The sequence below is a fragment of the Lithobates pipiens genome, unplaced genomic scaffold, assembly GCF_037356315.1.
Source record: "Lithobates pipiens isolate NorthernLeopardFrog02 unplaced genomic scaffold, aLitPip1_a1.2 Scaffold_3, whole genome shotgun sequence".
Lineage (NCBI taxonomy): Eukaryota > Metazoa > Chordata > Amphibia > Anura > Ranidae > Lithobates > Lithobates pipiens.
This window is the reverse complement of record NW_027507790.1, coordinates 83,816,543-83,831,215: the sequence shown is the minus strand read 5'-3', so window position 1 is coordinate 83,831,215 and position 14,673 is coordinate 83,816,543. Positions and strand designations below refer to the sequence as shown.

At 39.6% G+C, this 14,673-nt stretch overlaps 1 protein-coding gene across 1 annotated transcript in view; it reads left to right on the top strand.

The window, feature by feature from the left end:
- Window positions 1-14,673, top strand: part of TMEM120B (transmembrane protein 120B) — a 76,072-nt gene that overhangs the window by 28,312 nt on the left and 33,087 nt on the right. Inside the window, exons 3-5 of the mRNA XM_077461970.1 lie at window positions 2,835-2,951; window positions 10,337-10,396; window positions 12,509-12,604. Of these exons, the coding sequence (XP_077318096.1) occupies window positions 2,835-2,951; window positions 10,337-10,396; window positions 12,509-12,604 (273 nt within the window). The remainder of the gene's footprint in view (window positions 1-2,834; window positions 2,952-10,336; window positions 10,397-12,508; window positions 12,605-14,673) is intronic.

Genomic DNA, 14,673 nt, shown 5'->3' with positions numbered 1-14,673 from the left:
AAACCATTTTGAGCAGGACAGAAAATGGGGGCGGGGGGTTTGGGAGGAGTTGCTCTAATGGGGGGCCCGTTAGCAGAAAAAAAAAAAACCAACAAGGGTTCTGCTTTTCCCCAATTCTATCCAAAATTATAAATTTGTTTTTTCCTTGATATACACTTTCAGATATTCAGAACATGGGCAGATGGCCAACATATTTTTTCTTATTATGGAATTTGTCAGGTCCATTGCAGGCTAGAAATTCTCATTTGGTTCCGCCATCACAAATGCTCATTGTCAATTTCCAAGGATACGTATAAATGGCTCAGTTCAGGCCTTGCATCTTAAGCCCCATATGGAGATAGGGATGTAGCAGAAGACTGAAAATATAAACTGTTCAAAGAATTTGGCAACTGTTAGCAAGCTTTCAATGATTATTACAGAAGTATGCTAGTGTTGTATAGAGCTGAGGGTATGTAAGCACAGGCCTATTCTTGCATGTATTTTCCTTACCTTCTAACCTGTAGTAAGCTCTGGAGAATCCCACAAGTCTGTACTTGTTTAGCATCAATTACAGCTAGCTGGGAGATTGCAGCTTCTGTCGGAACCTTTTTGCAATCCTTTTAATGTATTTTACTGATAGGTGTGAAATGCTATGACCAATTTGTTTATCCAGTAAACCTTTTTTGTATTGATACATTTGAAGTGCTACACATTACATATACTAATAATGACTACTGTCTATACCCATTGTTCCCATTTTCTCCTATTTCCTGTTAAAGAGGAACTTGTCTGCTCACATAATTTGTATTAAAAACATCTTTGCCATTCCGAAGCTTTCCTCTAACCACTTTGCATATTATTTTATATATACTGTTATTCTGTACTTGCCAAATATGCTGCAGAAATCTCCCTCCACTGAGTCTGACTGCATCTATTTTAAAGCGGAGGTCCACCCTAAAGTGGACCTTCCGCTCATTGGAATCCCCCCCCCCCCCCCTCCGGCGCCACAATTGGCACCTTTCAGGGGGGAGGGGGTGCAGGTACCTGTACAGTACAGGTATCTGCACCCACTTCCGGCGTAGATTCTGCAGAAGGTACGCCCCTTTCCGCAGAATCTACGACCCTTTCCGAAAGTCCCCCACTGCCTGCTGGGAAACACACGGATCCCAGAGACAGCAGGGACCATCCTTATTGCGCAGCGCAACTCGCACATGCGCAGTAGGGAACCGGAAAATTAAGCCGAAAGGCTCCACTTCCTGATTCCCATACCCAAGATGTCGGCGGCAGCACCCGAGAGACGATCGAGAGATCGGCTTCGGGTGCCGACATCGTGGGCGCACTGGGCGGGTAAGTGTCACTATTTTAAAAGTCAGCAGCTGCAGTATTCGTAGCTGCTGGCTTTAAAAAAAAAAAATGGCGGAGTCCCGCTTTAACTGTGGGCAGCTGAAGCTGCTGCCTGTTCACTTCCTGGATTTACTCAGACACACAGAGGCAAACCTACAGCCCTCATTGGCCCTCTTATGACTCGCCCCCCTCCCTTCTGGCAAACTCTCAGGAGAGTGAGAAAGAGAGAGCTGTGCAGCATGTCATAAGCCTAGGATTTTTACCTACAAGAAAGAGGAAGTGGGCTGTATACGGTATTTACTGGCAGAAAAAAAATGTTTTACTATACAAAACAACAAGGGCAGAAGATTTCAAAGATTGAAAGATGAAAAAATGACCGAAGGTCCTCTTTCAAGTAGATTGTATTTCCTGTTAAGTGACTGTTAGTCCTTTTTCTCTAAGCCTAATGTCCTAGCATCCACGTAATATAGATAATTCAGTGCTATATAGAATACAGTATGACAGTCATTGTCTCATTGTCTCTCTGGCAGAGCATCACAATGATCATGCAGGGTTGTGTGTGTGTGTGTGTGTTTGGTTTTTATTTTTTTATTTTTTTTGTCCACACTTTTTTTTTTTTTTTTAACTCCACCTAAAAAGGGTAGAGCAGGCTCTTTTGTCTGATAACAGTAAAGGCCAGCATCTTATGCTGGTTGATCTTAGACATTACCTTTTTACTTTAAGGATTGTTCATACCAGACTATGGCTTCTTGCATTACCAGTGCAAAGTTTTTAAATCTCTCAAGAATTTTTATTGCCTTTACTTTACGATTATTTGAACAATATATTGCAAAATGCAAGTAAAATGCTTCTTAAAGTGTTATTAAAACTAGGACCCTGCATTCACTATATCCGATCTCCTACTGTACACAGAAAATGAAAAGGCAATAGGTTTAGTAAATATAAACTGCTAAATACCTTTTCTCATCAGCTGTATATAGCAGTCTTGTGACTTCTGTCACTATCTGGTTAAAACTTGTAGGGGGAGCTGTCACCCCCCCCCCCCCCCCCCCGATTGTCCTATGAGGCTACAGGACCCCTGACCCTCTGTCTGGACAGTGCTGATTGGCCCTGTGCAGCGCACTTGCACCATCCCAAGAAAATAAAAAACTCTCTAGCAATACACGCCAATCTGAGCATGGACGGCTTGCCCCCAAGGTTCTGTTTTATCAGGAGATGGTTTTGGAACTGGAAGAAGGGGGATCAGAGAGGACAGGATCAAACATCTTTTTAACACCATGCAGAGAATTAACCCCTTAGTTGCCACAGTGCCTATAACAAGCATGCTCTACTGCCTATACAGACAGATTTTATTGTTGTGGGTTTAGTAACACTGTAAATATTCCTGACATTTTATAAAGGAATAAATCTGGTGTTAATGTAGGTTCACTCTTTTTTATCTTGATTTACTCTGTATGGACCCCAGGAAAATCTGTAGCAATCTGTAACCTTGTTTTATTCTTCCCCTCAAGGCATAAACACACTGCCAGCCTTGGTGAGACTGACCTCATCCAGCAGATGGATGGTACCATTAAAGAGAGGCACAATGTCTTCTTTGACATGGAAGCTTATTTGCCAAAGAAAAATGGGTAGGTTGTACCAGCTTTTTTAGTTGAAAGTTTTCTAAGAATGAGTATGTGGTATTTCACCTCGAGGTACAAGACGTATAGCAATGTTATCCTTCCTGTTTACATCTTCACCGATTGGCTAATAAACCTTTTAGTTCCATACACTCACGATTCCTATTTTTTGACTCCTCAGTGGCAGCACTCAAATAATTGACCCAGTGCTACCATGGAAGAAACGTTACTCCATTTAGGGTTGTCGGTTTTGAATTCCAACCACAGCACTACCTACCTGGGGTGTGCATGTTCTCCCTGTGCCCGTGTGACCCAGTACTCTGGTGTTCTCCCACACTCCAAGGACATGCTGGTAGGTTAATTGGCCCGTCTAAATTGTCCCTAGTTATTTATGTATGAATGCGAGTTAGGGACTTTAGTTTGTAAGCTCCTTGAGAGCATGGACTGATATGAATGTATAATATATGTAAAGCGCTGCATAAATTCACAGCTCTCTATAAATACCTGTAATAAAAAAAAATTAATAAATAACATTTTTGGGAAGTTGGATTTTGTGTTTGGAAGTTAGAACATGAATATTTTCTGTTTTAAAAAGGCAAAGCTAAAAGTGTATTTTGCTGTGCTTCAGATCTGCACAATTAATCTTTAAAAGATCATGATCTCAATTCAACCCTCCCACACAATCTTAATCCAGCATTTCCAGGATTTATGTAAAAAGTGCAGAGCAGTTCCCTGCTCACAGCTGTCCAAAAAAAAAAAAAAAAAAGGTAGCTGGCAATGTTTATCAACAACATTGCTCAGCTCTGAAAGAGATTAAAAAAAGTACAATGTTTCTTTTTATCTCTTTCAGCACTGAACAATGTTGTTGATAAACATTGCTGGCTGCTTGGGATGAACTTCGGTCTGTAAATAAGGTCAGTTTAACCGCTTAAAGACCGTCTCATGTACATTTACTGTGCCAGGGCGGTGATTTAGCACAAAATTACCGGTGGGAACCAGGCGATCATTCGTAGAGAGGCAGAACGGTGGTCTGCCTTTGTAAACAAGGCAGACTGCTGTTCTGCCAGAAAGGAAATTCAGATCTCATGTTTCTCGGTGTGAGTTTTTTTTTTTTTTTTTTTTTTTTTTTTTTTTTTTTAGCACTGATCACTACATTTGGTTTCCCATAGTTTGTAGATGCTATAACTTTTGCTCAAACCAATCAATATACGCTTATTGGAAAAAGTTTTTTACCAAAAATATGTAGCAAGATGCATATTGGCCTAAATTTTTGAAGTAATTCGATTTTTTTTAATTTTTTTTTTGTCGTTCTTTTTTTTGTTTATAGCGCACAAAATAAAACTGCTGAGGTGATCAAATACCACCAAAAGAGAGCTTTTTTTCATATCTTATTTTTCATTGCACTTATTTCGTTGCACCGGCACTTATTTAATTCACGTTGGCATCCTTTTTTCATTATCATCTTTTACATTTGTAAGTGCAATACGTTTTATAGAATGGTTTTATTTATAGCATTATTGAAGAACACGTTTTATTTTCACAGCATACCCCAGACTTGCACCATCTGTTATTAAGGTTTAGTTTGCACTTTTTCCTTTTTTGCATCTCACCAGAATACCGTGGGGTTTAAACATTAAAAACACAGCATCCATGCAGAGGGTGTAGCACAGTAGTACATCTACATTATAGGTGCTGCACTCCCTTATTTTCTGGTTCATCCCATTAAGTGATATTACCAATTACTCTCCCACAGGCCTCTGTCTTGACTTGTTGCACCCAGCAGAGGTTATAACACACTGAATACCAGCATATATATATAATTAGAATTGTACCTTGTAGAGGGTATATATATTGATTATTGGCACACCAAGCCAGTGTATATTCAATTCTTATCTTTTTATTTTTGGCTTCTCTAAAGTTTCTTAGCATTGCAACCTGCAGAGGGTACAACAGATGTATTACTATAATAGGTTTAAACCAAACACCTAAGTACTTTTTAATCAGAACAGCATCACGCCTACATTTTTCTTTAATCAATCTAAGTATACTCCACTCAGGTGATAGTATATCTGTAGGGACAGCAGTTTTTTTTCAAGTTTTTTTTTTTTTATTTATTTTTTTTTTGTACTTTTTTCCTGTGCGTGGATTTATATATAACCTTTCTCATTATTTTTTGTTACATTTTTTTTTTGTTTGATTCACGCAAAGAGTATTGGGTCTTATTTTATTGCCATCTTGTTTGATAACCTAATGTTCAGGGGTTGTATATCTTTAAAATAAAAAAGTACTTCAGAATCGTGAGAGAATCGTGATCTAAGCAAAAAAGAAAAATTACGATTCAAATTTTTTCAGAATTATGCAGCTCTACAGTGTGCTTAAAAAAAATAAATGGCTTTTCAGATTGTTTTGGCCTGTCACACTAAGATAATTCTTCTTCTTTCCTAAACCCCTACTTCATAGAGTGCAGGGTTCCATATCATCATGTTCTGATGAGGACCAAATAGATTAAATCTGACATATGCAAGTTTTATCGAGTGTGCTAAAATTTAGGCTGTATCTGTCTAGTCACCAGTGATTCTACAGTTGGATATACAGGCGTAGAAGACTCATTTTTGCATCCTCACTCGCTAAAATGAGCATGGATTTGTATTGGGTACACTGTGAATATGTTTTGTTTTAGGTAGTCATGCCTACAGTTCTACTGTAAATGCTGTCATTTTATTTCCATAAAAAGGTAGATCTGTCTTACATGGAGCAATACCGGGCGACTTTACCCACGTTTTTTGGACCTGCCCATCCATTGTCGAATACCGGAAAGAGATTCTAAAGGTCATCACACAGATCACCACCATATCGCTCCAACCCTCCATAGCAATATGTATATTGGGCCTGATAGAACAGCTAATTCCCACTGTGGCTAGCCACACTCTGGTCGGGCTATTTCTCTTTTACGCCTGCAAAGCCATAGCCCTTAGCTGGTGTAAGCCTACTCCTCCTCCTCTCTCTTTGTGGAAACAATTAGTTAACAATAGCCTGCTTCTGTACAAAGATTGTTATGCTATTAAGGGTTGCCCCCAAAAATATGATAAGGTTTGGTCCAAATGGCTGGCAGATTCCTCCACAGCCTCAGACTCGCACCCTTCTTAACTCACTTGCTTCTCCCAATGTATAGGAATTTGCAACTGTGAAAGCAATTTGTTTCAGAGATGCATGTTCTAGCCCCATGGTGTCATCCTACCCGTGAATGCCAACCTGCTGAGACCATTTTGATGTCTTGAGCTCTCTGCTGTATTACATGTAATTGTTTGCCTCATCTCCTATTTCTGTAGGTACCAAAGTCAACTCTTACCATGACCAATGTATGTTGTTTTTCTGTTAACTGTTTCAAACTTAATAAACAGATTAAAAAAAAAAAAAAAGTTGAACCAAAGTAGTGCAGGGACTACTTTTTAACTTGAAGTAGTACTAATATGAATGGTTGTCATTGGAAATCATGGAACGACTTGTCATGCGACTTTGCAGTCCCAAATCATAAGACAAGTTGTACAAGTGTGAAAGGAGCATAAGACAGCCTCCCAATCTTGTAAAGAACTTCTTACAATGATTTGCAGATATAGCATCTAGCAGTGAGTACATAAGACTCTAAGTAACATTGGCATGTAAAAGCTGTACTAAAATTATAATTATACCAATTGTTATAGTTAAACTCGTACACACCAAGACTATTGCCTATCTTGCATGTCAGAAAGGCCAGGAGCATACTTATCTCGGCTAATAATAAAATGTATGCATAGGAGACCGAGCTAGCGATTATTCACTACTAGCTTATCTTGTCCCTCTCTCGACCAGTTAGCATTGCAATATTCTATAAGATGCTAATGACAAGGGGGCTAAATCAGGAGCTGCCAACCAGAGCTCCCAAACTTTATAAAATCTATTAGCTGTGGCTCTATTCTGATACACTTGTTTTTCCTTCAGTAAAGTATCATTAACTTGAAGTTGCCACTCCTCATGTGGGGGGGGGGGGGCGGGGGCGTGGCACAGGAGACGGCTACTTCAATGCAATGGTTTTATGCACTATAAATAGCAGCCTATTTAATGGTTGTTATAATATCTGGTGCAGTGGCGGCTGGTGGAAACTTTTTTTTTTTTTTTTTTTTTTTTTTTTTTTCTTTTTTTTGGGGGGGAGGCGGTGGCAGAAAGCAGTATGCCACACCCCGTTGGTCGGTAGCACTGACCCAATTACCGGCAGCTTCCCCCTGCTTGGCGGCGGCTTCCCGTTCTGCTCTCCATCACTGGCGGCTTCCCGTTCTTCTGCTCTCCGCAGTGACTTCCGTTTCCTACCTCCTCCGCGGCTAATCAGGAGTCTTCTCTTCTCTTTTCGGCCAATCGGAAAAGAAATCCCCTGCCAGCTATGCATGATTCTATCCATTATGCACATGGGGGCAGTGCCCAGGCGTCCCTAATGGATGGGCCACCACTAATCCGGTGTATATATTTCCTCATCTTAATACCCCAAGAGGCATACCTTGGGGTCTAGATCTATGCACGTTTGATAAGTATGGCTAATAGTATTCACTAAATAACGCCAGTTTCTAAACAGTTTGGGACATTTCCAAAGTACATCTGTTCCTTGAAAGGTGGGCCCACTGTTAGATTAAAGTGGAAAGTCCCTTTTATTAACTACTTGAGGACCGCCCCATATACATTTATTGCAGAAGGGTGGCCCTTGAGCACAAAATTACGTACATGATTCTCGTGCACGGCTCTGGGGCGCGCACCGCCAGGGCAGCGCTCCCGCTGTGAGTGGACACAGCAGGAGCCAATCAGCAGGTTCAGTGGCCACTATGGCCACTGGCCAACCATGATTGCTCACTGGAGATAGTGGATGGTCTGTCTATGTAAACGGGACAGATCGTTCCTCTGTCAAATAGGAAGTGGGACATCTGTGATTCCTGCTAATCGGTAACACAGATGTCTCAAGTGCATCTGTCCCCCACACAGTAAGAAAACACTCGTAGGGAACACAGTTAACCCTTTGATTGCCCCTGATATTAACCCCTTCCCTGACGGTGTCATAATTTATACTGTCAGTGCATTTTTTATTTATTTTATTTTTTATTTTATTTTTTTTAGCACTGATCAATGTATTGGTGTCACTGGTCCACAAAAAGTGTCACTGTCAGTTTTGTTTGCCGCAATGTTGCAGTCCTGCTAAAAATCACTGATCGCTGCCATTACTAGTAAAAATAAGTCCCTAAATTTATCCCATAGTTTGTAGACTCTATAACTTTTGCGCAAACCAATCGATATACGCTTATTGGGATTTTTTTTTACCAAAAATATGTAGCAGATTACAAATTGGCCTAAATTGATGAAGATTTTTTTTAGACTAGAAAGAGAAAAATATTGTATTTTATTTTTCTTTTTTTTCAAAATGGCGCTTTTTTTTGTTTACAGCAACAAAAAAACCCGCAGAGGTGATTAAATGCCACAAAAAAAATCTCTATTTGTGGGGGAAAAAAAGGACATTAATTTTATTTGGTTACAGCGTTGCATGACTGCGTAATTGTCAGTTAAATCAACGCAGTGCCGTATTGCAAAAAATGGCCTGGCCAGGAAGTGGGTAGGGTTGCATGATTCTGTAAAAAAATGAGAATCACGATTTTTTTGCTTGGAATAAAGAACATCATTCTCTCATTATTCTTGTGGTGAAACATCATCTTTCACATTATAAAAAAAAAAATTGGGCTAACTTTACTGTTTTTAGCTTTTTTTTTTTTTTTTTTTTTTTTATTAATTGAAGTGTATTTCTTCCCCAAAAATTGTGTTTGAAAGACCGCTGCGCAAATACAGTGTGACATAAAATATTGCAACAACAGCCATTTTATTCTCTAGGGGAGGGCTCAAAATTTAAATGTTTTATGCAGAATTGAGCCACAAAAATAAGTGCCGCCCGACCTGTGCCCATCGACGCAGCCCCGCCTGTGCCTTTCATTGCAGCATGACCTGTGCAGAGGATGAGAGGGGGCTGCCGGATCATCACTGAGTGAGAATTGCCTGTCGTAACAGCTTACGTTTGAATTGCTGTCAGCTCGCGGTCACACACAGCCCCGCCTCCTGACCCCCCGACGCCTGTGACATACTGAATGCCGGTCCAATGCTGGGACGTGTTCGGTCTGTCACAGGCGCTGGGTTAGGCAGAACTGTGTGACCATGAGTGGACAGCAATTAGAATGTAAGCTGTTGCAGTGGATCATCCCCACTCTGTGATCCGGCCAGCTCGCCTCTTCCTCCACGCTTTCCCCCGGGGGCGATCACTGGGAGCACAGCCCCCATTATATATATATATATATATATATATATATATATATATATATATATATATATATATATATATATATATATATATATATATATATATATATATATATTGGGGTTCTAGGTAATTTCGTAGCAAAAAATACAGATTTTAACTTCTAAGTAACATGTGTCAGAAAAAGGCTTAGTCTTTAAGTGGTTAAACTGACCTCATTTACAGACCTAAACATTTGCTCTGCCAGCTCAGGGAAATGGCAGTTAAGATCGAAAGGAGGTTTGAAATCAAGATTGAAATTTTGATAATGATCGTGCAGCTCTAGAAGTGGATAAAACCTTGAAGTGGCTATATGTCAGTCCTGTGTGTCAGCTCTCTAACCTATCCTTTTCCGTCTCACTTCCCTTTGGAAGGAACAGTGCACGTTTGGTTGTGGACATGTGCACTGCTCTATAAACAATACAAATCCCATAGTGCATAGCCCATCTCAGGAGCTAGCAAAAGGGGGTAGCTATGTTCCTACACACAGTGGGGCCATGGACAACAAATGTAGCCACCCTCTAACAGGAAGGCAGCAAAAAAAAAGGTCTGAGAGCAATAGGAGGTACTTTTTGAGTAAAGAATGCATACTTGAATGGAATCTTACTTTTTATCACCAAAGTTTGTCATTTCAATGCTGATCCTGCTCTTGTAATATTCTATAACATTCAGCATGCTAATGGCAATGTTTGTAATGAGCCAGAACAGTGAGTGCAGTGTTGTCTGCCCTTTGTTCAGGCTGGTAATTGCAGCTCTACTGACATACCGAAATGGTGACCTTTGCAGTAAATGCTATCTCTGCACACTGCGTCCTGCAGGGTACATGGAACTATTTACCAGATACGCAAGCAGTTCAGGGCACTGTTTCATTTGAAAGTGCTGCAGTCATAGAAAATCTGTCCTGTAATCTTTAAGCATTTTCTATACTTTTGGCAAGTGAACTAAATTCCTTGAGTCATTACATTTTATTATCTCTTTGATAAGAAGCTATGCCATGGTTGTATAACTGTTAACATGTTCTCACTCTCTCTCCTTTTAGTTTATATTTAAACCTAGTGCTTGGGAATGTGAATGTCACTCTTCTTAGTAATCAAGCAAAGTAAGTGGGAATTTTAATAAATGACAAAAAGCTGCATGCCTTTGTCTTCATGTTCTGCTTGTTCTGTGTATCTAGCTGTGCCGCATGTCCTTCCATCAGTTTATTGTCTTGGTAAATTGACAGTCCAGCTATAATTTGCAGTTGATTATGTTCAGAAGTGTTACAAAAAAAGCAAAAGCTGTGTTAAGAAATATGGATGTTTTATGGGTTACTAATCCTTGTGTTTACCGCTCCTTCACAGTTGCACGCCATTGAAATCAATGGGGCAGTGCTGCATTACCGCCGGCAAAACGCCACTATTGTGGCATATTGCGGGCGGTTTTAACCCTTTTTCGGCCGCTAGCGGGGGTAAAAGCGCTGCAAATCCGGTAAAACACTGCTAAAAATAGAAGCTTTTTACCGCCGACGCTATGGGCGTGGCAGTGTGAAAGGGGCCGAAGTAATTTTGTTTCAAGATGGCCCAAATATATCTTTTTCATTACATAACAATGCGGCTGCTGTGTGTGCTATACTGTACTGCATATATGTGCATTAGTTATATACCATAAGCAGTGCTGTGTTCTGGCAGCAGTATAGGCAACTTCCCATCTACTGTCAGAAATGCCGGCATTAATGAGTTCAGTGCTTCTCCACCATTTAGACTCCTTGTATTTTTTTCAATAAATATAAGGCTTTCTCTGATTGGCTGAGGTTAAAATTTTGACGTCCTCTGCCCACCTTTCCAGCTCAGCAACTCTGAGGAAGCATTGCATTGACTGATAAAAACAAGGCTTCCCCTAAATGGTGGCGGCACAACATCGCTTGCTGTTTGTAGTTCATACTAATTCATACAGCAGTTCTCAATTTTCCCTTTGGGATTAATAAAATATTCTGTCTATTACAGTGCACACTGCCACCACATTGTTCTGTAATGGAAATAGTTAATTCAGGCCAGCTTAGTGCAAACAAACTTTTAAGCTGGAATTCTACCGAGAGAATAAACTAATTCAGATGTGAGCGGGTACATTTCCTACCTGCAACTATAATATAAAAAATTTTTTGTTAGGCTTACAAATTAACAGGTTTCAGTAATAGTTTGCCGAATATTTTAACAGCATTACAAATCAGACTGCCTTGTGCTGGATTACCAGCATTTACAAAGCTTAACTTGCTATTATGCTTTGTGATGATTATTTTAATTTTTTATTTTTATATGTAACTTGTTTTAAACGGAACTGTAAATTCTAAAAAGGCGCCTTTCACATGGGTGGACAGATCAGGTCTGCCTGTCCGTTTTTTAGGCGAACCTGATCGGACTATCCACTGCCCTCTATGGAGTGGCAGATGTCAATGGGCATGTGTTTGTTGACACCCACTAACATCTGATCCTATCTGCTAAAAACAGACGGAGGGATATCCGTTCTCCATTTGCATAGTGGATCGGATGGCTGTCGGGTGTAAATGGACAGGTGGCCCATTTACATCCGACCGCTCCCGGGAACCGCAGGCTGTGGCTGTGTCTGCTCTGCAAAAGCAGAGCTGACACGGACAAGCCATCTGCCTGCTCAGTAGGGATAAGTGGACAGAGTGCGCCCACTGTGGGAGGGGTCTAAATGAATAGATCTTCAAATTGTTACAGTAGATGCCTGCTCACTTATTAGTTTTAATGGACCTTTTATATTTGTTTTATCATATGCTCTTCAAGTATTTTCACAATTGCTTTATCTTAGAAATTAGGTAAGTTTTGAGTTTTAATATGTGGTGAGTAAATGTCAGTGACCTGGCATACTTTGTGCACCATTACTGAGAGCAAATAGGTTGATTTCCTTCTGCCCCAATTCAGCACATAAGGACACACTGAGAGCTGTAAACCTTCTACATTATTGCATCATAGCTTTTCTCTTTACTTAGCAGTGTACTATGACTGGCATTAGACAATTATAGAAGCACCAGGGAGTCAGCAAAAATTGAAACCAGTAATAAATATCACACAGTAGGAGTTACTGGGCCTCTGCTTTTATTGTTTTAATCCTAAGTAACTGAAAGTTTTGTGTCAATTTATAAGACCGTATATGTGTGTGTATTTTAATTCTGAGGCTGTCTTGTCTTGTTTGTTTTTCCTTCTTTTTTTAGGTTTGCTTACAAGGATGAATATGAAAAATTCAAGCTTTATTTAACAATAATCTTATTACTTGGAGCCATAGCATGTAGGTTTGTGCTTCATTACAGGTGAGATTTTTTATTTCTGGTCACAGCATTGCAATTTTTTTTATTGTGCAGTTGACATGCTTTACATAATGCAAAAGTGAGCCATAGTCCATAAATGCAGCCGCTAAGCACTGCGTTGCCAGCTTGCATAGTTGTATGAAACTAGCTTTTCTCACCAGCTCTTGCCAATTCGACATTTACACAATGGATTTTAACATTGGTCACCTCTTTATAGTATCGAAAAACCTCGCAATGCATTGCTGTTTCTCTTCATTTGTGGGGGAAAAAAGTTTGCAGATTTATATACTATCAGACATTTAGAATATAATATATACAAAAATTTGAATTTAACCACTTTTTCCGACCACCCATCTGCAATGTACTTCGGCCGGTGTAGACAAAGCAACGTACCCGTTACGTCGCTGCCTATTTCCAGGTTTTGGACGTGCGCCTGCTGTGTACAATCGGCAAGTCCCAGCTAATGATTCACGGCCGGGACATGCTGATCAGCTGTGTATGATCACAGCCCAGAGGTCTGTTTTGGCAATCAACACAGAGCTCTGTACGGAGAACAATCTGTTTCTCTTCGAGATTTTATAGATCCATTAGTTAAAGCAGCATACTTTGGCACACATTTAACCCCTTGATTGCCCTAGATGTTAACCCCTTCCCAGCCTGTGTCATTAGTACAGTAACCGTGTATAATATCACTGCATTAATGTCATTGGTGATTGCCCCCCCCAGTGTTAGATAGTGTCACTATGCCCGCCGCACTATATTGCAGTCCCATTCTAATTCTCTATTCGCCACCAAAATAATCACTATATATACCATAGTCTGTAGGCTCTCTAACTTTCATGCAAACCAATCCATATACACTTTCTGGGATATTTTTTCTTTTTTTTACCAAAGCCACAGCAGAATACATTTTGGACAAAATTTATGAAGAAATTCGATTTTTTTTTTAAACATTTTTTATTGGATGTTTTGTAGCAGAAAGTAAAAAAATACTGTTTGTTTTTTTTACTTTATTAATTTTTTTGTTTTTTTTGGGGGGGGGTTTCAAAATTTTCAGTCTCTTTTCATTTATATCACAAAAAATAAAAAAATAAAAAACTATTGTAATAATTTTACATAATGCAGCAACATTCACAAGTCTAAGTAGGACACCCAACGTTAGAAGTGATTTATTCTTCCAAAGCAAATGCCCTTTTTGCCACCACCAGGCTACAACTAGTTTATGAACTTTGAGTACCTTTTTGTCTATCTTCCTAGAAATGTATGTCCTACAATTATTAGCACAAAGGAAAGCCATTCCTAAACAGCCCCCAAAGAACTCTACAGCAATGGCTCTCTTGCATCTGATATAATCTTGGTATGTGGGTCTGCAAAAAAGAAAAACATGGGAAAAAAAGTGGTGTTCATGGTATTTTAGCTGCTTAGTAGCCTGAAATATTGATGTACACAGATTACTATTTAATGTAAGTGAAGTACAAAATAATGTGTTTTGTTCTTTATACATCATGTTTTCTTCACTTTCTGAACGTAATACATTTGTATCCACAATAGTGTTTGTCATATTCAAGGACAGCAGGCATAAACCAATTCCAAAAAGCAGGAAAATCATTATTTGTAAATGTAAAGTTAAGTTGAAGCCTCTATCCTGTTTTATCTCTTTATTTTCCTGTACCTCTGCTTGTTATAATTTGTGACACATTTTTGCCTAGAAAGGCTTTTATAGCATTGCTAACTACTAAATTAAATAAAAAGGAAGAAGCCTGTAAAAGAAGAAAATGAATACTCTTCAGCAGGTTCACACTCTTGCAGAGCTTAGGCCCCCGCTGTTTTCCAACGCTGGGTGTGTTGTACTGCGTATCCCACATTGAGAAGAGCGATTCATCCTGATAATCCCGCATCACTACTGTGTTCATTTTTTATATGGTAGGGACAGGGTCTACGTACAGACCTACAATGAAGTGGTAGAGAAGGGGGTGTGTCTGACCAGTTCTGTGCATTAAAGCCAATCTAACCACTTCAGTACCAGGCACTTTTACCACCTTCCTGCCCAGGATAATTTTCAGCTTTCAGCA